The 27,500-nt window shown below is 42.4% G+C and overlaps 1 protein-coding gene across 8 annotated transcripts in view; it reads left to right on the plus strand.

The window, feature by feature from the left end:
• Positions 1–325: 325 nt before the first annotated feature.
• Positions 326–27,500, plus strand: part of MAP4K3 (mitogen-activated protein kinase kinase kinase kinase 3) — a 69,524-nt gene continuing 42,349 nt past the window's right edge. For 2 of the 8 annotated variants that reach the window (XM_081854604.1, XM_081854605.1), the window contains exons 1-12: positions 326–704; positions 10,600–10,657; positions 12,695–12,785; positions 16,383–16,447; positions 19,855–19,910; positions 20,730–20,777; positions 21,988–22,030; positions 22,685–22,757; positions 23,364–23,495; positions 24,752–24,814; positions 24,900–24,981; positions 25,443–25,553. In XM_081854604.1, the coding sequence (XP_081710730.1) occupies positions 597–704; positions 10,600–10,657; positions 12,695–12,785; positions 16,383–16,447; positions 19,855–19,910; positions 20,730–20,777; positions 21,988–22,030; positions 22,685–22,757; positions 23,364–23,495; positions 24,752–24,814; positions 24,900–24,981; positions 25,443–25,553 (930 nt within the window). In that variant the 5' untranslated portion in view covers positions 326–596. The remainder of the gene's footprint in view (positions 705–10,599; positions 10,658–12,694; positions 12,786–16,382; positions 16,448–19,854; positions 19,911–20,729; positions 20,778–21,987; positions 22,031–22,684; positions 22,758–23,363; positions 23,496–24,751; positions 24,815–24,899; positions 24,982–25,442; positions 25,554–27,500) is intronic. The other 6 variants (XM_081854606.1, XM_081854608.1, XM_081854607.1 and 3 more) reach the window with 3 other exon arrangements.

Here is a 27,500-nt window from a genome sequence, read left to right on the forward strand (position 1 = left end):
AACATCACATTGAAGCCAGAATCAAGCTAAAACAGAGCAAAACCTGCAAATCAATAAATACCTGCTGATACTGCACAACTGCGTCCTCTTGCCAGCTTCCCGAATGGAGGCGAAACCCTAACTGCCTCTCCCCGCAAGCTCAAGCTCGCACTGTGGCGCGCATCCGTTAACAGCTGCCGTTAGCTAAGCTCCGCCCCTCCGAGCGTGCTGGGCGGGGCCGCGAGCCTGTCCGGCTCCTCCTCCTCCTCCTCCTGGGCTCCTCCCTCTCGCAAGCACTACGCCGGGCTGCTGAGGGGACCTGCGCGCGTGCGCAGACGGCGGCTCCGGGCGCCATGTTGGCTGAGCAGGCAGGGGGGAGGCGTCGTCGTTGGCGGCGGTGATCGCTCCGGGTCTTCTTCTCTCCCTCTTCCTCCTCCTCCTCCTCCTCCCCCTTTCTCCCCCGCCCCCCCCGACGTCGCCCACCTGCTGGCCCTCCTCCCGCCCGCCCCCTCCTCTCCGTCGCCGCGCACCTCGCCCTCCTCCCCCCCCCGGTGGCTGCCGCTGCTGCGTCGGAGCGGGGCGAGGGGGCCGCTCCCTGCTCCCGGGGGCGGCGCACCATGAGCGCCGGCGGGGGGCGGGTGTGCGACCTGTCCCGCAGGAACCCCCAGGAGGACTTCGAGCTCATCCAGCGCATCGGCAGCGGCACCTACGGCGACGTCTACAAGGTACCCGCCTTCTCCGGGGCATCCCGCAGAGCCCCTTTCTCCGCTCTCCCTTGCAAAAGCTGACCCTCCCCCCTCCCCTTTTCCACTTTTTTTGGGGGGGGGTCTTTTAGCAGGACCCCCTTCCTCTCTTTGATGGTTGCTTGGCCTGCCCGCCCCATACCCGTGTCTCAGCAGCCCCTCTCCCAAATCCACACATATCCCAGTGTCAACCTCACCCCCGTTATTCTTCCCCTTTGATGTACATCCCATTAGTCACGGATCTGGGTCTCTCCCTTCCTTGTGGGTGGAATTGGGGGCGCCACTTTCCCACTTTGCTCCTTCCTGGCTCTTTTGGGGGTGCCTTGGAGGTTTGGGAGCGGGGTGTCACCTGCAACCACAGATTTCCTTCTCTCTGACTTGTCATTGTGACACCAGCGTACCTCTCCTGGTGCAGTCCCAGTGCACCATCTATTTTTATTTATTTATTGCATTCTGAAAGATCATACCTTAAGAGTGTTTCCTATACAGTCGCTTGGCATCCTGAGTAAATAATACAGACCCCCCCTCTTCCTCCTCCCCCAACATGGGAGGATCATGGTGGCTGCAGGGCGAAAAGAAGTTGGTTGTTATGTGGAGTGGTAGGAGGTGGTGGGTCACCCTATGTCAACACAGGCCTTGTCTGTATGTCATGCCCTCCCAGCCCACTACCCTATTCCTCAGATGCTCAGCTCTTGTCAATAGAAGCCAGTTTTCACCCACAACCTGACAGCTGGGTTTCCCTTTCCTGGAGGCCATTCTCAGTCTTACCAGCCAGGTTTGTCAGTACAAACCTGGCTCTGAATGACCCAACCCAGCTAGCTCAGTCCTCAGGGCCTCTGGCCAAGAAATCCCTCCTAAGACCTGTGACCTTTTGATCTATTGATCTCTTCCCCCTGGTCTCTCAACTACTTGGCATGTTTCTTTTTTTTTACTTCAGACCCACAATCCTGACTTTAGGGGCTTGTCCCCCCCCAGTCTTCCAGCAGCCCCTGAGGCTAAGAGACAGGAGTCCCATTTCCTTTTGGGCTTAAAGTGTTTTCTTACTTCCAAGGAGCTGTCAGTTTGTTATCAGAAGCAGTTTCCTGAGAGCCAGCTCTCTCACTCCCAGGAATGAAGTCTAGGCTGTTGACGCTTGCATTTAGGAGGTGATGGACTCTTGATAGTGGGAGCTTTAGTCGAGATTCCTGCCAGGCTCATGTCTTGGAGAGGCCTGGTCCCAAGCAGAAGGTGCTCTTTAGCATTCCTGGTGAACAAGGCACACACAGCTTCATGTTCTGAGAAAGAAGGAATATCACAGAGTCATGCTTAACTCCATGTAAAACAAACCGCTTGCCCTGCCTTTCATCAACACCTCACTTTGACAGAGTCCCTAGGGCTTGTTCATAGCAATGTTCTAACATGCCTTTTAATCCAAGTTGTAGTGATACTCTGCTAGAATGCATGATTTACTGAGAACAACTTGTTTTACAATCCAGTGTTGCCTGTCTTTCAGTTTTCTTGCTTCTCGAAGTAATGAAAAATAAGGGAAGGTGTGTGATAAAGAGAGCCAGGATCATTTCGAATTCTTAGTAAAACGAAACAAACCACCACTATAGTCCCAAACTAGAGACGCATGTAGACACCCTTGACTTTTAAAACCCTGCTTGGAGTGTGGCATGAGGAGAAGTGGTTTTAGATCACTCAGGAGAGCTTTGAAAAAGCCCATGAATGTTATTTTGAATTTGGAATGCCCTGAGTTTACCAGGCTACATAGTCTAGAGGTGGGCCAGATGAATGGAGGCAGGTCTCTACCAAAAATCTGGTTGTGGAGACTGCGTCTAGAAATTAAGGGTTGAATTTAACTAACTAGTCCTCTCCCATGGTGCCTCTCAAACGTTCCCCCATTGGCTCAGGGTGTGTCAGGAGGACCATCCCTCCAAGAACAGAAAATAGGGGGGCTGGGGAAAGATCATTCATTGGAGCAAGCAGAAATACTTGTGCTGATGGAATGTTGAATTCCTCCATGTACGGTAAATCAGTTTTTAGGATGCAGTTCTTTGCACATTTGCCTGGAAATAAGCTCCACAGAGCACTGTGGAATGTACTTGTGAGGAAATGTCACACAATTGGGCTGTTAACTCTCAATGTCTTGTTGCAAACTTATTATTTAAAATATTAACTTGAATATTTTAATGTCTTTTTTATAAGAGACAGTTCTAAGAAAAGACCAATCAGTCTGAAGGTAGTAGGTCAGATTAGCGGTCACATGGGCCTCTGGTTGCCACAGATAGATTGCTGGACTAAGATTTGATAGGACATAGGTTCAACTCACATTGCAGTTATACCTTCTTTGTGTGCCCTGGGAGGTTTGTTATCTATAAGGATGCTGCTGCGACCTTTCAGGGTTGCAGTTAATGCAGTGGTGTGGGTTTGAGGCTGAACTAAGAACATAGTGCAAAGCACTTAGGAGACGGTAAAAAGTAAATAACAGATGGAGGGAGCTGGTCAATTTAAATTAAACATTGAGGAAACTTATGTGATCAGAACTTCAGAGTAGCAGAACTATTTCTAACTCTTCCAGTCATACAAATGGAAGAAACGTATGATGGAAGCTACACCTTGCATCCCCCTGTACATAAATTACATTATGTATATGAAAATAATTACAATTTTTAAAAATCTGAGCTATTGCTAGCCTGAATTCCAAAGTCGTTCTTGTTTAGTTGACACAAAGATCTTGTTTAGTTGACACTTTGATTTTTAAAACAAAACAAATTCCTTCCAGTAGCACCTTAAAGACCAACTAAGTCAGTTCTTGGTATGAGCTTTCGTGTGCATGCACACTTCTTCAGACTGTGTATCTGAAGAAGTGTGCATGCACACGAAAGCTCATACCAAGAACTGACTTAGTTGGTCTTTAAGGTGCTACTGGAAGGAATTTGTTTTGTTTTGACTATGGCAGACCAACACGGCTACCTATCTGTAACTGGAACTTTGATTTTTGTAACTATTAAGTTAAGCACTTGTGAATAATCAAGTTTTTGCATATTCTGTTAAAATGGAAATAATATTGCACACACACACACACACACACACACGCTGATACAGAAAATACTTAAATGCTGAAAAGCCACAAACTGCTTGGTTACAATATAACAACATATGTCTTACAAAGAATGTTGGCATAATATGTTAGTGCAAGAAAACCAGGAAGTGCATGTTTAGGTTAATAATATTCAGATGCCTTTTAAGTTTGATTTCCATATACATGCCATGAAGATGTCAAACAAGGTTGTGCAATTTGGAGTAGTTAAAGAGCCACTTTATAAACTTTCCTTAATCAAAACATTCTGTAGTTAATAGAACATTTGCTATTGGCAGGGGTTCACATCTCAGGTTGTCAGTGGCAAACAGAAATGTAATTCTGGCAACCAGCAGGAAATACTTCCAATACACTCCAGTGTGGGAGTCACAGATTTCTTTAAAGTTGCTGGCAGCACAGGAAGGCAGAGAATGCATTTTTCAAATGTTGCCAGGATGCATCCTGTGCTGAGATGGGTTCTTAAGTTCAAAGGAAAGAGTTGTTGTGCCCACATACACATGTATGCCTACACACACAAGCATAGTTTCTGTCATTTTCTTTTTAAAAAACCAAAAACATCTTGATAGGTAGTGATAATTTATGCATCTGATTTTTGGCAAAAAAAATTGTTCCGAATCTGTGAAAATATTTGCTTATTTGGGCCATTTCCCACATGATGCAGATGCAGACTCAGGTTTGTTGTATACACCCAAAATGCAGCTGCAGCTCCCTGGCAAATGCATCAGTATGACACCTGTGATGAATTTGCAAAATATTTTGCTGATCACATCCACTCAACTTCGACTTTATGTTGAGAGCTTGATCCTGGGTGGTAACTGAGACAGTCAGTTATTCAATTCTGATGGGTGAATTGCGTTGTATTGAGTCTAGAGGCGAACAAGTTGCTTTGCAGAATGAGATGAACCACTTGTTTGTTACATTCTTGTCCATCCTAGTTGGTTAAACAAGCTGCCGACAAGGCCTGCCTTCCCAGTTAGGTGGTGGAGGTTGGATGCTGCTTTGGAGAGGGTGTACCCCAGTTTCTTTTAAGGACGTTGTCCTGACCACAGGCTAAAGAAAAACATAACTGGATCTCATCATCCTCAATAATTATTCATTCTCCAGAATTGCTTTCTTGAGGAAGGGCCTAGCCAAAGCGATAGAAACTCAATTATAGGCTTTCTTGGTTGAAGTTTGTTATTTGGATCCTTTCCAACCTGAGTTCAGAAACTGTCTTTTTGGATAGCAAACACCAGGAGCTAGACAGGAGGAGTGTGTCCCTGGTGATTCTGCTGGTTCATTCAATCAATCATGGTATCTTCCCAGAGCTTTGGGCTGATACGGGATTTAGCAGCTCTGTTTTACAGTAGTTCAAACCTAAGTGCTTGATCCCTCTCAGAAGGTGGTGCTAGGAAACTCCTGCTCAGCCCATTCAGCATTTGTCTATGGGGTTCCTCAGGGCTGTATATTGTTCTCTTTGTTTTTTGATATTTACTGTATGTGAGGCCACTTAGGGGAGGTCATATGGAGGCTGGGGTTCTCATGATACTCAGCTCTCTCTCTCTTTTTTTCAACTGATGCCAAAGAGTTGAAACTGGACCCAGCAATGGATTGGATGTGGGCTAACAAGAAGAGATTCAATCTAGATAAGTTGGAAGTACTGTTAGTCAGTACACGAGCTAAACCTGGTTGGGGAATACAGCCTGCTTTGCATAGAGTTGCCCTCTCTCTGAAGGATTAAGTTTGCAGTTTGGGAGTGCTTCTGAATCCAGAACTGCTCCTGAAAGATTTGGTTGGGGAAGGGCTGTAGATCAGTAGTAGTGTATCTACTTTGCATGCAAAAGGTTCCAGGTTCATTCCCCAACATCTTCAGGTAAGACTGGGAGAGATTCACACCTGAAATTCTGGAGAGCAACTTCTAGTTGGTGTAGATTATGAGTGGGGAATATTAGGTCTGTGAACCAAATATGATCCTCAGCTCATTCTGTCTGGCCCTTGGAGCTATCCCCCAGCCATCCCTCTCACCAGCCATGTTTTATAACTGAGGCATTTTTGCCTGGCTGGAATGTGTCATTGAACTCTGATAATGTCTCTTGCTTATTTGGATGAAGGATGCAGAGGAGTGTATGAGTGGGTGTACGAACTAGCAGACTGTACTATGGCAAAATTTACATTAGTTGATTTGCCTATTTCTGCCTCTGATCCTGCCCACCACTGGCAGGCAGCCCTCAGAAAGTTGCCCAGGAGGGAATATCGCCGAAAAAGGCTCCCTGCTCCTATTATGCAGGTTGTCCATTGGCTTCCAGTTTGTTGCTGGGCACAATTTAAGATACTGATTCTTTTATATAAAGCAGGAGTGGGGAACCTGTGACCTTCCTGGTGCTGATAGACTACAACTCCCATCATCCCTAGCCATGCTGAGTGGGCCTATTGGCAGTTGGAGTCCAAGAACCTCTGGAGGGCCACAAGTTCCTCATTCTTGCTATAAAGTCCTAAACCAAGCATGTCCAAAGTCTGTTTCTGGGGCCTAATCCAGCCCATTGGTCGGTTTAATCCTGCCAACAACTTTGGTCAGCCCCTGTGGCCCTTCACTTCATCAAATCTGGCCCTCTTTGAAAAAAGTTTGGACACCACTGTCCTAAACAGTTTGGGGCTGGGATTCCTGAAGAGCAGCTTGCCCCAATATGAGTTTGCTCAGAGTTTTAAGATCTGCTTCAGAGACCCTGCTGTATTTCCCATCAGCGAGAGAGGTTAGGTTGGTGGAAACATAGGGGATGGTGGAAACTCCAGCTGCAGAACTGTTCAGTCTAAGGCAGCTGTTTCAAATCTTTTGCTTTTTTGTGCCACTGTTTTGGTATATTTTGAATAAATTTAATTCAGCTCTATTTTAAAAAAAGATTTTTATTGGCTTGGAATCTGTAGATATAGATTTAGATATAGATACAGATACACACACACACACAGAGAGAGAGAGTTTTTACATTGCAAGTTGCATTTGATGCCCTGATTGGGATAAAATTAATTTATGAAATGGCCCTTATTTTAAGGAGTTTCATCTTGGAATTTGGTGTAAATTAATGATAAACACATTTATGTGTAACTTAATAATAGAAAATGAAAACAATATAAAATTCAGCTTTTATATAAAAACTGTTCAGAACATCAAAACATTCAGATACCTGACATTCAAATACACTGCAGGGATAGAATTGAAAAAACAAAATATTATTACATCTGACATAGATCCTATGTCTTTGGAAGGGGTTCTTTCTTTGAGACAAGGCTTTTGAAATAGACTTGCCATTGATGGACACATTGTGGGTTCAATTGCAATGGGAGCCCAGAATCCTCATTTTTACTATCCTTCTAAAAGGCTGCAAATAGTGTGTTAAAACAGACAGTGTTAGTTCAGATTACAAGATCAAACACAGGTGTTTTCCCCTACTGCAAGCTGATTTATGGCAGTCATCTCAGAATATAGATGCATTTGGTGCTGGAACATAAGAAATGTCAGTACAATTTGGCAGATGTGATTTTTGAGATTAGTAACACTTATGTTGGCTCATCATCCCTGTGTATGTTGGATCCTTTCCATAATGGTTTTTCATATGAATCCACACTGTGAAATAAGTGCAAGTATCTTAGTAATGGAGAAAATTCCTAGATATTCATATTTCTTTTTTACTTTCTTAACTGGAAGTTGCCATTCTTTATCTCATGGACAGAAGTATTCTAGGAATGGATTCTGAGGGGTCCTACATTTTTTTTTTAACAGTAGTATCCAAAAATTTTTACTCCTCACATAAGAGAACAGGAATTAGTGTTTTGGTAGACCATATTGTTTGTTAGTTTCTATTTATTTATTTCATAAAATTTATACATTGCCTTAGGGATGTTGGTTTTGTACTGCTGGACCTTGGGACTCAGCTAGACTGTTAAAGAAAAAGCGATTTACAGTGGTGCCCCGCAAGACGAACGCCTCGCAAGACGGAAAACCCGCTAGACGAAAGGGCTTTCTGTTTTGGAGGCGCTTCGCAAAATGAATTTCCCTATGGGCTTGCTTCGCAAGACGAAAATGTCTTGCAAGTTCCTGCGGGGTTTTTCCCCCTCCCCCCCCCTTTTCCTAAGCCCTAAGCCGCTTATCAGGTGATCCGCTAAAAGCCACTAAACCGCTAATAGCGCTAATCCGCTAAGCTGTCAATGGGCTTGCTTCGCAAGACGAAAAAACCGCTATACAAAGAGCCTCACGGAACAGATTAATTTTGTCTTGCGAGGCACCACTGTACTATATTAATTGTATGTGCGATATGACATTGTGCCAACAGATGGCAACGTGGAGTCCTGTTTTTCTCTACCTGTTTTCCCTGTTTAATTTACAACGCTTTAAATTGAAATGCTTCTTTGATGTGTCTAGATCCAGCCTTGGATTTTCTTCATTAGCCTATTTTAGCATTGTGGCATTATGTGATCATATTCATTAATGGACCTAACAGATTTTAAAGAGACCATAGTGTAGAGATTTTGACCAAACTGGGGGAGGCAGTGGAAGACAGGAGTGCCTGGCATGCTCTGGTCCATGGGGTCACGAAGAGTCGGACACGACTAAACAACAACAACAACTAGTGTAGAGATTATTGGTTATTCAGCTTTTCACTTGTTGGCACTTAATATAAAGTGATGACTACTTATTGGCTTAGTCTGTTGGGACCAGCTATGGTAATTGGTTAGAAAATATGGCAAAGACAACCACTCATTACCTACAGAATGAACCACTATGCAAAGATTGTATGCAGTACCTTGGTTCATGGTACAGCAGGGGATTGCTGCTTGGTATTTTATTAAAACTTCACTGTCCATTGGCATGCTTAAGGCATCTAACAAGATTGCAGTTACACAAAACAATTACAATGCAGAATTCTAAGGCTTCAGTGGAAAATTATTCTTGATAGAAACTTGTAGAGCTGGATTTGGACCTTCCTTTAGCTTCTGGCAGTTGAAGGACTTTCAGTGCTAGAGCAAATATGATCCATGAGGGCTGGCTTCGGCCTCTAAATCTGCTGCTGACAGTTGATGGCCTTCTAAGGTAGCAGCAGTGATTGTTAAAGCAAGTGAAGCAATGAGTTTGACTCATCCACTGCCTTTACTCTTTCTCTTTGTTCGCTAGTCCAGTTTACAGTGAAACTCTGCCACATCCCATCTCCATGCAGCTCTCTTAAAGGAAGAAGAGACTTACTACTTTCAGTTCACCAAAACAAAAGTCACTCTAGAAACATGACAACTCATCAAATAGTTTCCTGGAATTACTGCTAATATAATATATGGCAATTTATAAGAAGAACTTACAAACAGCAGTCAGGGCAGAATTTGCAAGGCTACTGTGTTTTGGTAGAAGCAGGACCCTAACTTCCATCTGGGTCCCTTCTCATTCCCCCTTCAGTAATACACCGTATTGAAAGTGCAACATTACTGATAAGGGTATGTGGGAAAATAATGATTGGCAACATCTAACGATGCCCACCCACTTGCGTGATGGGACACCCCCAATCTGTTCTCCCCTGATGCCCAAGAAATCTGCTCTAGAGTCTCCTAACTCAGAGCAAATTCCTAAGCATGTTTACTCAGAAGTAAGGCCCAGTGACATCAAATTGATTTATTCTCAGTAAGTACAGGCAACCGCCCATTTACGCACATTCAATATGCACGTGGCTACACACACTGAAGGGATGGGTGGTGCTGTGGGTTAAACCACAGAGCCTAGGACTTGCCGATCAGAAGGTTGCCGGTTCGAATCCTTGCGACGGGGTGAGCTCCCGTTGCTCGGTTCCTGCTCCTGCCAACCTAGCAGTTTGAAAGCACGTCAAAGTGCAAGTAGATAAATAGGTACTGCTCCGGATAGGAAGGTAAACGGCGTTTCCGTGCACTGCTCTGGTTTGCCAGAAGCGGCTCAGTCATACTGGCCACATGACCCGGAAGCTGTACGCCGGCTCCCTTGGCCAATAAAGCAAGATAAGTGCCGCAACCCCAGAGTCAGTCACAACTGGACCTAATGGTCAGGGGTCCCTTTACCTTTACACACGCTGAACTGTGAAGTGACCTAAAATGTTACAAAGGGGTTGGAACAGGACGGCGGACGGACAGAGTGTTTGCAGGCTTTTCCAATGGTGTTTCAAATATACACGATTTCACTGACACACACTGTGCCTCTGAACATAACCCCCATGTAAACAGGTTGCCTGTATGTTTAGAATTGGAGACTTGTCGTCATAGAATAATAGAATTTCTATCCCCTACTGCCCGACTCACCTCCTGCAGCCTTCTGTATAATATCCAGTTCTGTTCTGGAGTGCCCCAATCCCTCAAGAGCAACTAGCTTTTCAATTGGTACGAGGAGCTGGATGGGAGATGCCCTTCCTGATATGAGCAGTAGTGCTTTATCGCTAGTGCAAAGCCTCCACCGGATACAACCGGGTGACTTTATCACAAGCTTGAGTAGCATTAGGTTGTTTTATAATGCAAATTGGACTGCTGGTGTGGTATGAATAATTAAGGCACATTGATATTTATAGACAGTCTTTTCCCCCACCCTCGAAGGTCTCTAGATAGCTTATTGCATGCTTTTAATAACAACAAAATGTCTCAAATGTGAAGATTCCCTCTTGACTGTTCAACTATGATTTTAAATTTGCCCTTCCACCCACCAGAACTTTGAAGGTGGCTCAGTTAAAAGTTGAGTGTCCAGATTCCAGCATTTTAAGCGCTTTACTAGCACTGCTTGTTTTCTTAGTTCTAATATCCTTTGGTTGTATTTTTTAATAGGCTCGGAATGTTAACACAAGTGAACTGGCAGCGATTAAAGTAATAAAATTAGAACCAGGTAAGCTTTTCAAATTTTTCCCTACCTTGTAGTTCTATTTCCATTTATCTTTTTTGTGTCTCCCCCATCTTCTTCTTCTTTTGGTGTGTGTGTGTTGTTGTTTTTAAAAAAGGTGTCTGACTGAACCATGGCACCTGAATAACTATTGCTAGCGACTAATTTCCCCAAATAAAAACTGTAATCTTATCAGAGCGCTTTTTAACAGTCTTTGGTTAAGGTAATATCCAATTGGGGCAACCCACTTATACAAGGCACTTCCACTTCCACAGTCAGGATTTGCTTTTACTCCCTTCTCTTGTGTGCCCCCCAAACCTGCTCTGGATGGTTGGAGAGTCTGCAGCCACACCAAAATGTGTTAGGTTGGTGCCACAGTTGCTAAGGCCCTGCTGTGCACACTCTTTGGTCTCAGTGAGTAAAGAGTTGAAAGGCTGGCAGAAAAAAATTAATGAATTCCCGCCCCCCACAAATGTAAGTGAATAAAATATGTTACTGTTTATCAGTTCTTGACCTTTCCTATCTTAACCTCAGATAGTATAGAATTATTTTTTCCAAGTATAGGGGGGAGGAATACTAGAAAAACCAAAGCAATATAACAGCTTTCTGCTGTCTGCTGACAAAAATGGCAAAATAGGAGCAACATTCACTAGCATTTTTCTGCCTTGTATGCTGATAAGGCTTACTGTACAGTCACACCACCCTGAAATTCTGTATTCTTATTTAAAGAAGATGATCTAAGCAGGGAAGTGGCTGTAGGTAACAATTTGGCCGTATTTCAAGGACCTTTGTAAGTTACAGAACACTTAGAAACCAACACAGCCGGGTGCAAAGGAAAGAGTAAAGGGATAAACTTCCCTCTACAGAGAAGTCTGTGCCAAGTCAAACATACAAGGAGGTTGCAGACTTTGTGAACATAACTAGCAGTGGGTATTCCTGTGTGTATCTGCGCCTCCTGAAATCAAAGCGGTGCATATTCCTGTAGAAAATCACTTTTTGATTTAAAAACCCAGATATTCCTGGTGTTTAATGGCTCGGAGTAAAGTTTGAAAAACATGTGAACGGTGCCTGGTTAAAACATGAGAACTGTGAGTGGATTTCCGCAAGGCTTCTAACAATCACAAATGTGACACTTTGGTGATCAGAACAGCTGCCGTTCACTGGGCTCTGTTCTTTTGTCATTCCCAATATGCCCACACACATATATTCCGCATTTATCCTTGCCAGAAACTCCATACCCTTTGAAAAGCTGACGCTTGAAAGCAAAAGGAGCTGTGCCCTATAGCTGTGCACATACAAATTAGCCTGACTTGCTAATAAGTCACTTGCCCTAGTCATGCTTGGTGGTGTCCATGCAATTTTTCCTGCATATAAATAATATCCATGCAGGAAAGTGTTGCATGTATAGCAGGACTGAAGAAGGAACTAGACCTGGTATTCAGCATAGATCTACTGCCGAAACAGAAGCCCCATGTGCATTTCTCTCTCTCCACGTAAACCGTAGGCAGATTATCTCTGGTGTTTCTCTAGCAGCAGCATATACTGCTCTGGGGCAGAGAGACCTTCCTGTGCTGTGATGTCAGCATGCCATGCAAATCTGCCTTAAATGTTAAGGGCAGTAAGAAGAGAATTCAGCATAGGGCAGGGCATTTAAACAAACCCTTTGGATTGCAGCAACACTGCAAATTAGGTTAGCCCATGAGAAAGTGACTGACCAAAGGTCATCATGTGAGCTTCATGGTTGATGGGATTTGAACCCTGGTTTCCCACGTCGTAGTCTGACACTCTTCACTACTCCAACACAAGAACTCTTGAAAGCAATTGCTTAGGATTGTTTCAGGGTTTTTTCAGAAAATCTGAATAAGTGGGTTATTGATAACAGGGAGGGGGGAGAATAATTCTCTTTATATAGTGTATTTTAAGAATGGAAGGTTATTACACATGCATTGTCTAGGTAAGCCTTACCACAGCCTTTTAAGGTAAGCCAGTATTTATTGTTATCATCCCTTACTGAGTTACTAAAAAATGTGCTCTCTTTTGTAGGCGAAGATTTTGCTGTTGTGCAGCAGGAAATCATTATGATGAAAGACTGTAAGCATGCAAACATTGTTGCTTATTTTGGCAGCTATCTCAGGTATATATTTATGGTGTATTTTATTCTTCTAAGAATTCTTCACTGCTTGCAAAAATAAAAGACCTATTATGACCCTGAATTTGGATGGTGGGGGTGGGGGGCATCGGGAGGGGATTTGCCAGTACCAAGTTTTAATTATCTGTGGCATGCTGCACTCCTTAGGGAGTTTGTTTTGTCTGTTTTCTCATATCCATAGCAAATCACTTCAAACTCCTTGGTGGTTCCTGCCCTAGAGTATACAGAGGGCACGATAATCCTTTTTCTGGAAAACGATTATGTAGGCTCTCTTCTCCCCATCACAAGTTCTTGCCTCATTGCTCTACGCCATTTCCCTGGGCTTCATGGGTACTTCTCCTCCAGCACGAAGAAGGATGAGGATGGAACCTAGTCAGAGTGGAGGAGCCAGATGGAGTCTTTTGCTCTGAGAGTACAGTTGATCCTTTTAATCTGTAATCAAAGAATTAATCAGTCACGGCTGGCTAATCAATTAATGCTATCATCCCTCAGTTGAACAAATCCTTATTATACTTCTGCAGAGTACTTTTCCTGTATTGGCGAGCACTTTCTCTGTATTGCGTTAAAGACCTAGACATTCCTCTCCAGCTGTTTCTCTTGTTAATCAGGTTGTCAGCTTTTCCTTAGGCATGGCTTCTTGGCCAGAAAAGCAGAAATGTATCAAGTGAAGCTCTTCTTGGTATTCAGTTATCATTGTTGTGATGGGCTGGTGTGTGTGGGAACCCCTCTTGCCAAATTTCCAAATGTCTCTAGCTGTAGGTACAAGAGTCTTGTCGGAGGTGGGGCAGAGTTGATCGTCCTAATTAACTGTCACAGTTATGCCTGTTTTATTGCAGTTTAGAAATGTCTTGTTACTTAATTATGAATCACTTCATTGTTGAGATTCTTTATTGTGACCATTGACCTATAGATATGCAGTTGACAGTGTTGCTTTGATGTATTAAGGCTGAGGTTCTGATAAAGGGTTGTATTAAATGGTGTGCTTCTGTGAACAGGTGGAGTCATCCTATGGAAGAGTCTTTGTATTTTTATTAGATTTCTTATCCACCCTTCACCATATAAGGTCCCCAGATGAGTTACAATAATTTTAAAATAAAATATTAAAATCTGTTAAAGCAAATTTCAGCCTAGTTAATTGGGTAGCTCCTAATGATATATATCTCAAAGGCCAGATTACCCATTCAAAGTCCAGCCACATGTGTTGGGCCAACAATGTATTGAGACAGCCCCACAATATTCCAGATGTGACCTGACCAAAGCAGAATAGAGTGGTGCTGTTACTTCCATTGAACTGGATACTATACTTCTGTCAATGCAGCGTAGAAGAGCATTCACTCTTTTTTTGCTGCTGCATCACACTGTTGACTCTTGTTAAGCTGATGGTCTACTAAGACCCCTAGATCATTTTCACATGTACTACTGGCAATCCAGGTGCCCCCCATCTTAAATCTGTGCAGCTGGTTCTTTCTGCCTAAGTGTAGAACCCTACATTTGTCCCTGTTGAAATCTGTTCTGTTAGCTTTGGCCCAGTTCTCCAATCTGTTAAGGTCATATTGAATCCTGATTCTGTCTTCTGCTGCAATAGCTACCCCTGCCAGTTTGGTGTCATCTGCAGATTGGCTAAGCATCTTCTCAATTCCTTCATCCAAGATGTTTATAAAGATGTTCCCTGAGTAGTTCCTTCTAAACTCTCATTGGAACTACTCAGAGCACATCAAGCCTAAATATGCTGCTTTGAATGTTTCTGGGACCATTTATGATTGAATTTAACCACATTTTTGACATGTGCTGTTGAATCTTAAATATATTTTTGCCTTCAACAGTTTATTTAAAGCTGTTTCATACTTGTTTTCTTAAGACTCATTGAGTTTAATCAGGATGGCTTTTTAGTGAAGGCTCACTGAGTTACTTCAAGTGGCATGAATTCCATTGAATTCCGACACCCTAAATTTCTTATTAATGAAAACCATGCAGTTCCTAGACTCATATAATTGTACAGTTGGGAAGGGACCACATGGATCATCTAGTCCACCCCCTGCAATGCAGAGATACTTTGCTCAAGGTGGGGTTCAAATCCACAACCCTGATATTAAGTGTCTCATGTTCTACCAAGTGAGCTATCTCTTTATCTCTTTTCTCTTTGTGTAATGTTAGGCATCAAATTCCGTGTTTCATGTAAAACCTACTAATATGAACTTCCCTGCTTAACAGTCAGGTAGAAAAGGCCCAGAAACTTCCATTGTTAAGACTCTTCATGATCTGGAAGGAACTGCAGCTTCTTAAAATAGCAAAGCAAATCTTGTGTGGCTAGTTTGCAGTTTTATCAGAATGAAAGAATGTGTGCTGTTACATTTGTGGCAAATATAGTAAATTAGCCAGGAAGCTGAGATGCAGCATAATTATTTAGATGTGTCCTGCATCTTTTTTTACATTGTGTGGCATATTTAATTGTTACTGTTTCTCAACTTCTGCATTTGGACAGCATTTTGAACCATGTTGGCGTGTTATGTGCTGCCTCATGTGGTTTTGTATTTATTTTAGATTTTTTTCCTGCTTACTCTGAAGGCCGTAGATTGGTTACACCATTTTAAAACCTGAAGTGTAAGCATTGACAGTGGAAAACTGAGAAAAATCATAATAGAATGAAATACCGTATTTACCGCCCCATAGGACACACCTAGTTTTTTGGGGGGGAAATAAAGGGGGGGGGAATTATTTTCCCCCCAGGTGCTCTGCGCTAATCCCGGAGCTTGGGGCGTGCGGAGTTCAGCACGCCCCAAGCTTCTGGGTGCCGGCAAGGTCTCCACTAGCTGTGGGAGAGCCACGCGGCTCTCCCACGGCTAGCGGAGCGCTGCGCTAATCCCGAAGCTTGGGGTGTGCGGAGCTCAGTGCGCCCCAAGCTTCTGGGTGCCGGCAAGGTCTCCGCTAGCCGTGGGAAAGCCGCGCAACTTCGCACGGCTCTCCCCCGGCTAGCGGAGCACTGCGCTAATCCCGAAGTTTGGGGCATGCGGAGCTCAGCGCGCCCCAAGCTTCTGGGTGCAGGCAAGCTCTCCGCTAGCCCTGGGAGAGCTGGGTCTCCCACGGCTAGCGGATAGCTTCCTGAAGCCTGGAGAGCGAGAGGGGTCGGTGCGCACCGACCCCCCTCACTCTCCAGGCTTCAGCGAAAGCCTGCATTTGCCCCATAGGACGCACACACATTTCCCCTTCATTTTTGGAGGGGAAAAAGTGTGTCCTATAGGGCGAAAAATACGGTACCAACCAATCCTCCAAAGACTGGCCATTGAAATGCCACCACCAAATGGTATTGCATAATTTCCTTCAGCACCTCTTCCAAGAAGAAAATCCCATAGTTATGTAACAGTGACAGAGAACCCTTCTGAATATGGATGTGGTGCCCAATTCAAAGAGGAGAGCACTCTTTGTCAGTTTTGGAGTTTGCTGCAGGAGATAGAGAAGGGAGAGTTGTGCAGGGCCAAAAGGTGCAGCCTTTAGTTCTAATCCAAAAAGTAGGGCAAAGTTGCCATTGCTAACCATTTATTTATTGTTTATAAATATGCAAAACTAATAAAATTTGATTTTTAGACGTGATAAACTGTGGATTTGCATGGAGTTCTGTGGAGGCGGTTCATTGCAGGACATTTACCATGGTAAGTTAAAGAGAGGTGTAATTCTTCTTGGGAACTGCAGATAGAAGGTGGAAAATTAAGAGGGCTCTGTTGACTCCTTTAATAATTCCAGATTGGACCTAGAAAAGTTTATTTTAAAGCCAAGAAAATATATATAATGTATGAACTATATAGCCTACAGGCACCACAAAATAACAGGCCAAGCCTCTTGACTATACAGTGGTATCTTGGTTTGCAACCGCTTTGGATTACAACCGTTTTGGATTACAACCACATCAAACCCGGAAGTGCATGTCCCTTTTTTTGGATTACAACCCTTTTTGTAATTATTAAAACCAATTTTGGGGGGGAGGCCCCATTGGCGAAAGAGCGCCTTGGGTTACAACCTGTTTTGGTTTACAACCGGACCTCCAGAACGGATTATGGTTGTAAACCAAGGTACCACTGTAATATGAATATTCATTGACTAATAACTGCTCAGTATAAGAGCCCTTCTGCCTTAATTCTTTTTCTGAATATTACCTTGTTTTGCTTTCAGCACTGGCAGTTATGAAAGCTTGTAGTTGGTTACAGTTGTAAGAAGGTAGTTATGCAAAACACTCAGGTTAAAGGAGATTAGAGGATAGATAAGCCACTTCTAAACTTCCATTTTACCTTAATATATTCAACAGACATCTATGTTTTAATAATAGTAGAATCTCTTTGCACACCACCATCCCTTAAATAAAAACTGTGAAACAAGTAAATTGACCTGAAATTCTGCACATCTTGTAACAATCCTTGTTGGTTTCTGGATATGTGATAGTGAAATATTTGCAACCTGATCCTAGGCACAATTAAGTCCTATTGCTCTCAGTGGAATCTAATATGTTTGTTTTTACATCTCGTTTCCTGCCTTTCTGTTATAATATCAAACCCAAGGCAGCTTACAGATGGCTCCCTCTAATAACAAAACTCAGTTGGCAAGTGCCAACAGAAGTGGAGCCGTAATGGGGCCTCTGAGAAACAATAGGGAAGAATTGTTATACAGTGGTACATCGGTTTAAGAACGGTCCTGTTTACAAACGATTCGGTTTATGAACTCTGCAAAACTGGAAATATTGACTTGGTTTGAGAACTTTACCTCGATCTAAGAATGGAATCTGAATGGTGGGAGGGCACCGACGGTGGGAGGCCTCATTAGGGAAAGCACGCCTCGGTTTAAGAACTGTTTCGGTTTAAGAACGGACTTCCGGAACGGATTAAGTTCGTAAATCAAAGTACCACTGTACTTGGGGAACATCTCAGTGAGGACTGATCATGTTTAGTAACCACCTAATTCCAAGTGTCTGTTGGAAAAGAGAAAGTGGAATGCCCTGCTTGAATGGAATAGCTGTCTGTAACCCCAAACAGAAAGGAGGATATGATGCAACATTTTGTTGTCGGTTCCTCTTGTAAATAGATAAATTGCAACAAAATTTGAAAACAGTTCTAACAGGGGAACAAGTCAATTAGTGGTAAAAACAGCAACATGAAAGTATGCTTAGGATCCCAGCATTTTTATTTATTGCTCAGCAAAGTTTATCAGAGACATTTAATCTTGTTAGATTGAATGTTGAATAGTTGAATGTTTTGATTTTCTCTGCTAGTCAAGTATACAGCAGGGTTTGGAAAATGCCAACCAAATCTCCTTATTGAGTATAATACGCCACGTGTGTGGACTTACTAATATAACATGTACCATGGTAATGAGCTTGTTTGGCCCATCTAGTGTGGTACAGTTTTCAGTATGCTGAAGGCAGAGTTTGCTGCCCCAAACTATGCCCTGTGTCACAGAGTGCGGCCCCACTCAAAAGTCTTATTTGCACAGCATGAAAGGCATTTAACCCAGTGATGATGCTTGGTCATATTTCAGCAGAAACCTGGACACACCGCAGCATAATATTAATGGCTGGGGTTCTGCTGGGCTGCAAAGCAGTTTCCTTGGTATTCTTGCTAATCTCCTCCCCTTATTTCTCTAAACTGCATTTTCTCCACTTGCAATAGTTGAACAAAATTCATAGGGAGGGAAAGTGGAGGGTTTCCCCTCCCGTTGAATGATAGTGTGACCTTTCTGTTACTCAAGCTGTGTCACTCTTTTATGCTTGACAAAGAAGAGAGCTCTTCTCTCCTACAGGCATATTGTGTTATTTCGTTATGCCTCGTCATTCCTGTGTTTCTCTGTTACACAGTGATTGATGGTGTCCTTGTGATGGTGCCACCTGTGTGTTAGGAAATGAGCTTATTTTACGTGTGTGGCTGAACAGATGTCAGGAGCTAATGCTTTCCTGTTACTACTGATTTTGGCTGCAAACCTGCTTTTTAAAAGAGTGAAATATTCTGCCTCTTAATTAATTTCCAAGCTGTTTCTATCACCCAGGCCAGTGTCAACCATTAGATACGCAAGTCGTAAAATCCAAAAGATTTTAAGCACAATCTTCTATGTATTTCCATGAGATGCTTAGATAGAATAGTTCTTACAACTTGTTCCGTGTTACCTACATCTAGAATTCAGTTTAGATCATCTGATTATAATCTTCCACAACTCCCCCCTCCAGGAAACTGAGCTCATGGTACTCTGATCATAGTTTCTAAAGTATGTAGAACCTGAGAGTTTGGACTGTTTAGATACACTCCCCTACATACACACACACACACACACACACACACACACACACACACACACCCCAGATCACTCCTGGGGGCCTGAGAAAGAGTAAACAAGGATTTACAGAAATAATAAAATATCCTAAAATACCAAGCAAGTTCTTTAAAAGGGAGAAACGTAGCAAAAGAAAGATATGGAAAGGAAAACAAAGGCAACTCTTGAAAGCCAAGTATAGAACAAAAAGGGGCTTGTTTGCAGCTGCACTGTAAGGGTAAGTAGGGAGAAACAAAGGCCAATATATGGAGGTAGGGAGTTTCACGCTTTGGGACCCAGTACGTGAAAAACGTTGTTATGTTTTTCTAATCTGGGCAAAAGGGGTAAGACATCCTCCAAACAGAATTGTGCCTTGGTCCTTTGGAGCATCACTATGAATTCCAGCCAAAATCCTTATATGTGAGCCTGCCTTGGCTTTCTGGCAAAATGTGAAGTGGTGCTATTTCTTCTGCTTCTGGGCTAGGAATATTAACTGTGTGTGTGCATGCGCACGCATGTGAGAAACGATAAGGGAACGAAATTGCAGTGAGTTTTGAAGAGTAACAGTGAAATTGTGGTTACAGATAGGTAGCCGTGTTGGTCTGCCATAGTCAAAACAAAACAAATTCCTTCCAGTAGCACCTTAAAGACCAACTAAGTCAGTTCTTGGTATGAGCTTTCGTGTGCATGCACACTTCTTCAGATACTCAGTGAAATTGTGGTGAACATTCTAATTTTTTGTTTTTTGGGGGGGGCTCTTTTCTTCTAGTAACTGGACCTCTTTCGGAGCAGCAAATTGCTTATGTTAGCAGAGAAACACTACAGGTGAATATTATTCTTATATTGTTAACCTTTGGCATAGAAATAATCTGGGGGGGGGGGAATATAAGTTGCCATCTTTTGCTGAATACCAACAGATGCGGAATTGTGCATTAATTCTAGGTATTGCTCTGCTGATTATGATTATTATTATTTATACCCTGCCCATCTGGCTGGGTTTCCCAGCCAGATTTGCTACATATTTTTCTTGTCCAGTTCTTAGTTGCCTCCCCCACAAAGGAGTCAGTACTGAAGCTTATGCGTTTGCCTATGTATTACATATGTGTGTGTTGGCTTAGGGTGCTGCAGAGAAACATACCTATCTTATGGCTTAGAATCTTAGGCATCAGATGTACTGCTCTGTAGCTCACGAAAAATTCTTGCGTACTTCTGATTATTTGTATTTGCTGATGAACCGCCAGTACAAGCAGCGCCCGAATTCCAAACACATTTGCTCAGAAGGAAGGAACATAAGTGCACTACCTACAATTGCAGGCTTCAGTATAGGTATGGGCTTCTGTCATGGTTTTTGCTGTTGCCTAAATTTGAGTCATCTGAGATGCTTTTCTGAAGATGTTCACTGCCGACTTTCTGCCTTGAAAGGAGAGAGTGAACCTGTCTTGTTTCCGCTTCCTTCCTTATTCCTTCTGTCAGCCTTTCAAATGTAGGTTGGTCCTGCAGTGATGTGAATGAAAATACAATCAAGACACATAGCAGAGACACCATTTAGCTTTTTTTCATCTAGTTGGTTTCCCCCCTGTATAGAATAAAACATGAATTTACACAGGCAACTTTTTCCAATGGCTTTTTTTTTTTTAACTATAGGGATTATATTACCTTCACAGTAGAGGAAAAATGCACAGAGACATAAAGGTAGGTGATTCTTTGAATTGTTTCATGTGGTGTATACAGTTCTCAGTTAAAATGTTAACCATGAAATATGATTTTAAGTCCCATCAGTTTTAAAAATTGGGATCATATAAATGTATTGTATGGAGGAGGCAGAAATGTCCTTTTAAAAGGTCTAGTGAAGTGCTTTGGCAGAGGTTTTGTTTCAGGTATGTTATAATGGCTATTCTGTTCCTGTGGGATTATATCTGTGTTGCCTGTGGATGATGCAAAATACAGTTTAAATTGATGAAGACATAAAGTGGAATCTAGAGTTCCCCTTGCACAAGCAGAAGACACTTTCCTATTTAAGGGGGGGGGGTGTTGCAGTCCTATGATATTCCAGAAGGCCCTCCTACCTTAGGAATAACTCTGGGGAGTGGGGACATGCTGCAGAAAGGAAAGAAATCAAGAAAGCTCCACTGTGCTCATGCTTTTCCGGATCTATACCAAGGTTCGACAGTTTGAAGAAAGTAGCATCCTTCATCTCCCTGGGTTTGGAACACTGGGAGTTGAAGGTCTCTGTGAACTGATGCTGGAGGCTGCAGTGAGAGAAGGAATCACTGATTTACATTAGTGACTGGAATCACCTTGGGAGAAATCAAGCTGCCATTCTTACAGGGTCTGTCAAACCTCAGGGGTGACCTGTGAAGGGGGTTTACGAACTGAAGTTGGCTTGGGCTAATGAGGATTCAAGCTGATGATTTTAGGGAAGCACCATATGTTATTTCTTTTTGAACAGCATCTTGTAAAGGATATCTGTGGTTTGTTGTACCCAAAATGCTATTTTACTGGCAAAGAAGAGCCAAAGTGTATACTTTGCAGAAGTATACTTAGTTCCAGTTTAACTTAATAAAATAAAGCAATGTTGCTGTGCCATATTTCATGATGACATATATTCCAATTAGGATATCCTATTTATGGCATTGGTTCCAATTTGTCTTGATATGAGGGTGGACAGCTCTGTAATCATCACCCTGAGGGTGGGTATTGCTTGCCACCCCTCTCTTTACGTTTGCAAATATGGTTCTATAGTTGCTATCCTTTTTTAAAAAATATATGCAAGAATGGCACTATAGTTTTGTTCCATTCCTAGCATTTATATTCTGAATATTAAGTAACATGTTCGTTGTGTCAAAACAGTTAAAAGAACATGAAGTCTAAAAAGCTGTCTGTTGCCATTTCCCCCCTCCAGGGAGCAAATATTCTTTTAACTGATAACGGCTATGTGAAATTAGGTAGGTACGTTCACTTCTATATACGCTTTGCTATATGTTGTAGTATGATCATCCAGATGGTTGAGCAGCGAAGTATCGTATCATTATTTGTAGCTTTGCTTAGGAAAGCAGAAAGCGTACAGTCACAATCCAAAGAAGTTGTATGTGTGCCTGGCAAGTTTTTGCTTTGAAGTTTTTACCAGAATGATTGCAGAGATAAGCTGCTGTTCATCTTTTTCTTTTTCAAAGAAGGCTTTCCTCTTCAGCTGTCAGAACTTGCGGGGCTGGAAACTAGAAAGCTTTGTTTGTATGTGAATTTTTCACCTGCATACACTTAGAGGCTCTTTTGGATGGTGACCAGTACTTATTGTACAGTTTAAATGAAGACAATAGAAGGAAGAAATAGAAGGGTGCAGGAGCAGGCTGCAAGGTAGCCCATTCAAAATGAAAAGACTAATTGTCTTAGAAATGGGAAGGAATTGCTTAATGTGGCCTTTCTTGCACTTTGAGGATAATTGCATAGTTAGAGGGAAATATGAAACAAAGATTAAAAAGGCTTTCAAAAGTTGTTCCAACCAGTTTGTAAATATCTGGACTGCATAAAACTCTGACTGTTCTGTTTGTTACAATAAGCATGTTAATTATTACATCACATTGCCTGCAAATCTTTTACAGCTGATTTTGGAGTAGCAGCACAAATAACAGCTACAATTGCTAAAAGGAAATCTTTCATTGGAACACCATATTGGTAATTGTCCTTTCTTTAGTAATACTTATTGCATGGATAAAAATATAACTTGAGCTGCATTTTTTCTTGAAGTGGATGGGGAAACCTTTATGAATTGTGTAACATTTGTTTTGAGATGACAGAATCAGGATTTGTGGGTTGTCGCTCGATCAGCATTTGGGCAGTAGGGGATTCAGCATGGATTGTGGATTCATTTTTGAAGGACTTGCAGTAGGCATGTCTTAATCTTCACACAGTACTTGGGCAAAGTTATGGTTGCCAATTACCCAAAAGAAAGAGTCCTCAAAAGCAGTTGAGGGTGTGGGTATGGGTGTGTATTTATAGATCTTGTAGCATGGAGATAAATGTTGTAAAATGTTAATGGTACAATTAGAATGGCCGGTTGAAATGTTGGCAGGCAAAGTGGAAAAACAGCAACCTTGACCTGGCATTGGGACGCGTGAAGGTAGGAGGGCATTTGCTGTGTGTGGCTTAATTAAAAGTGTAATGAACAACAGGGAGATTAACACTGAAATTTATTGAAAATTGCTTGGGCTGCATTGTGTTTCCAAAATTTAAGGATTAGAACTTGCTGCATATTCCAATCTAGTGTTCTCTGATTTTTAGGATGGCCCCTGAAGTTGCTGCAGTTGAAAGGAAGGGTGGCTATAATCAGCTCTGTGACCTATGGGCTGTTGGAATAACTGCTATAGAACTAGCAGAACTTCAGCCCCCTATGTTTGACTTGCATCCAATGAGGTTGGTAAATGTATGTAAAGCTGGAAAATAGGAAAATAACTAGGAGAGGATACATGTGATTTTCAGGTTTTCTAAAAAGGAACGTACTAACCACAGAATACAGAACCTGCCTGCATGTTTGCATTTTTCTGTCCATTGACAGATGGCCTGCACAGTCAGCTTTGGCAACTGTTTGATAGAGGAAGGAAAAAGAAGGAAAGGTGTGATTCTTTCCTTTTATTTCTTCCTTATGTCTCTAGGAAAGCGCTCTGGAACAGTTTCAAATATGAAAAATGTGGGCATGGGATAGTTCTCTTACTTTAAGGCTTTATGATACAGGGTTTATGTGGTTGCCATTTCTAAAGTCTCTTTCCAAAATAGATATTCGGTTATCATAAAAGCCTGCTTAGCTAGAGACAATAGAGGGATAGAAAAATGAACCTTCAGACATGGGGAGCAGTTGTGACTTCCGGTCTCTCAGGAGCTTTGGGTTTACATTCCTTTCCCCTGCACCACAAATGCTGTCTTCCGAGTGTGCTTCAACCCACTTCAGCCGTTCAGTAGTAGATGTCCTGCAAATTACTAGTAGCATCCTTTTGACAATTCTTCCTGAGCTATCACATATAGATGTAGCTCAGGCATAGGCAAACTCGGCCCTCCAGATGTTTTGGGACTGCAGTTTCCATCATCCCTGACCACCGGTCCTGTTGGCTAGGGATGATGGGAGTTGTAGTCCCAAAACATCTGGAGGGCCGAGTTTGCCTATGCCTGATGTAGCATGTGCGCTAGAGGCCTGAAGAAGAGCCATCCAGAGCGCTGCTTGTAACAGCTGAAGAGCTTTGGCTATTGCACTGCTCTCAGAAGATCACATGCCAAGGCAGCTGATGGGGGAAATGAGAGTCGTGTTTGCAAGAGTCTTACAAAAGCTGTGTTCCAGGTGCACAGGGTTACTTTACAGAACCAAACAGTAAGGCCTCAAATAAGTATAGCTACCCCTGTCATTAAAGACACTCAGCCTTTTTTTAAAAAAACCAAGATAGATTGCTGTTGCATTTAATTTATGATGTAAATCAGATAGCTGCCATTCTTGCCTTGTGCATTCTACCTGGATGTTATGGGCCCATTGATAGAGTGGGGTGTTTTTTTGTTTTTGTTTCCTTTTGAAACAAAAAAAATTTCCCCTACTGAAGGCATCTCAGAGTTTTTGTTCCTGGATATAAAATAATATCGATTTTGTAGTTCTTAAATAGCAAGTAACAACTGTTCTTGCTTTTCAGAGCACTCTTTCTAATGACAAAAAGCAACTTTCAGTCTCCCAAGCTAAAGGACAAAATGAAATGGTAAATACCTTTGTTATATAGCTACATTGTATTGATTATTGTATTCACCAAATAACTTTCTAAAGCTTGCAATTACATTTTAAAGGTCAAATAGCTTCCACCATTTTGTGAAAATGGCGCTTACAAAGAATCCTAAGAAAAGACCCACAGCTGAAAAACTATTACAGGTATAACTTATGTTTTATTGTTTTCCACTGTGTTAAAATGCTGTCTGTAGTATTGTCCTTATGTGAAGAAACCTTCCATAAGGAGGTGTCGAGGCAAATCATTCCTGGTGGGGGAAACCAGTTTGTTGGGGTGGCGTAATATGTTATACAGTATCCAGTTGGTTCAACAATTGGTGTGCTGAGGCCCTATGGAATACCTATTTTTGTTTATCTGATTTCTTCCCCTATACATAGAATCATATGAGCTGCTGCTTCTTTCTTTAGTCTGTGTGTTCTCATATGGGAGTGGGAAGGAAAAGTGAGCACTTGACGGAACTTTGCCTTGATAATCTTGGGGAGACTTAAACATTGTTTTTATTATTGGTTTTAGGGAGCTTGCCCAACTTCTATCTATGTTAAAACTCTCAAATTCTAATGCATATTCCATTTGCTTTCTTTCCTGCTTCATTTTGTCTCTTTAGCATCCTTTTGTTACCCAGCCCTTGACCCGGACGCTTGCTATTGAACTGTTGGATAAAATGAATAATCCTGATCATTCCACCTATCATGATTTTGATGATGATGATCCTGAGGTGAGAATACTTCTTTCTTATAGAAGTCAGTGCATTTGCAAAAACAAAATAAAAAAATTCCTTCCAGTAGCACCTTAAAGACCAACTGAGTTAGTTCTAGGTATGAGCTTTCGTGTGCATGCACACTTCTTCAGATACACTGAAACAGAAGTCACCGGACCAGTGCATTTGCAGTTTTGTAATACAGTTTTGTAATACAGTTTTGTAATACAGTGTAATACAGTTTTGTAATACAGTGGTAACTCGGGTTAAGTACTTAATTCGTTCCGGAGGTCCATTCTTAACCTGAAACTGTTCTTAACCTGGAGCACCACTTTAGCTAATGGGGCCTCCTGCTCCTGCCGCGCCGCCAGAGCACGATTTCTGTTCTCATCCTGAAGCAAAGTTCTTAACCCGAGGTACTATTTCTGGGTTAGCGGAGTCTGTAACCTGAAGCGTATGTAACCCGAGGTACCACTGTAAAACATCTGAGCTATATCTGAGACATCTTCCCCATGTCAGGTAGTGTGAGGATGAGGAGGGTGGTTGCGAATATATGCATTTCTAGAACTTGTCTCATGAATGAGTGAAACTGGTGAGAAAAGAATCTTGGATTGAGGGAGAGTGACTTACCCAAAGAGACCGGACTCGTGCTCTTTAGCTGCTATGCTGCACTGATTCTGCTTACTAGTTGAACTCAACAGTAAATGCCAGACAATGGGCACAATTTCTCTTGCCCTCATCCTCAGGGCACCAGACTTAGCTGGTCTCTGAGACACCACAGAGCCCAGAGACCATGCAACAGACACTGGCACTGCTCAGAATAGTGTGCTACAGGCTTTTTTGTAGCTCCAAGCAGTTTGTTACTGTTGTATCTCCCATTATTGCATGGGGTGTGTGCTGTGGGTTATCTCCCATGTTAAGGTTTGCATAAGTATATATTGACAATGCACATTTTAGTTCTCTAAAAAAATATTGAAAGACTCAGAGATTCTGTGAACCTTCCACTCTTTAGACTCAAAGTAGCCAAAATCATTTTACTGTACTGTAGGAAAACAATCTTCCAGTCCCCTAATTTGCCATGAATTCACTGAGCTGGAGCTCTTTGCAGCCTAGGCATTTCTGAAGATGCTCACACTTAAATTATTACTTGCTACTACGTCATTGCTTACGGAGCTTAGGACACTTCTTCATCTGTTTCCACAAACTACCGTAGTTATCTGAAACAATAAGGCAGTTTCCAGGCCTTGTATTGAACTGGTGGTTTGTTTTTGATTGACGGATAAGGATGCCACTTAGCAGCATTAGAGGAAAATCTTTAGTGGCTAATTACATTGTGAAGCTGGGATACATTCTTAGCTAGCTTAGGCTGCTTTACCTTTCCGGATGCATCCTGAAGCTTACTTGGATTTAATCCCTATAACACTGAGATAAATAATCTAGGTTGCTAGAGGGGGCTGTAGTTCAGTGTCTCGTCTAAACGCCTATATAGCAAAATCTTTATTTCAGGTTTTAAAACTTCAGTTTTGCTGAAAGCATAACTTCTGCAATGGTTTCTACTTGTAATTCTCCACTAGCACCACAACAAGTTTACAATGCACCCATATTGGGGGAGCTAAATAGAGAAACTGGTAGTAAAGCAGAGCTAGCACCTGGGCAAGGTGCCTCCAGAGCAGGCTTATGCTACCCTGGTCCCCCCCCCAAAAAAACAGTTCATAAATGTACCAACCAAGCACGTACATAGATATGTGGACCACATGTCTGGAGCAGCACAGGAAGACCATCCTGAAACCATTTTGACTCCCAAACTGACCAAATGTTTTCTCTGTGAGGAGGGAGGGGGTGAGGGAACCTTCCCATTGTCTCAGGAATTGGGTAATCACCATCTCAAAGGAGTGGCCAGACTACCAGGAAAGGCAATCAGATAAGGCATTATCAGATAACCTGGCTGACAGGAAAAACAACAAC

Source organism: Podarcis erhardii (genome assembly GCF_964252035.2).
Source record: "Podarcis erhardii genome assembly, chromosome: 3".
Taxonomy (NCBI): Eukaryota; Metazoa; Chordata; class Lepidosauria; order Squamata; family Lacertidae; genus Podarcis; species Podarcis erhardii.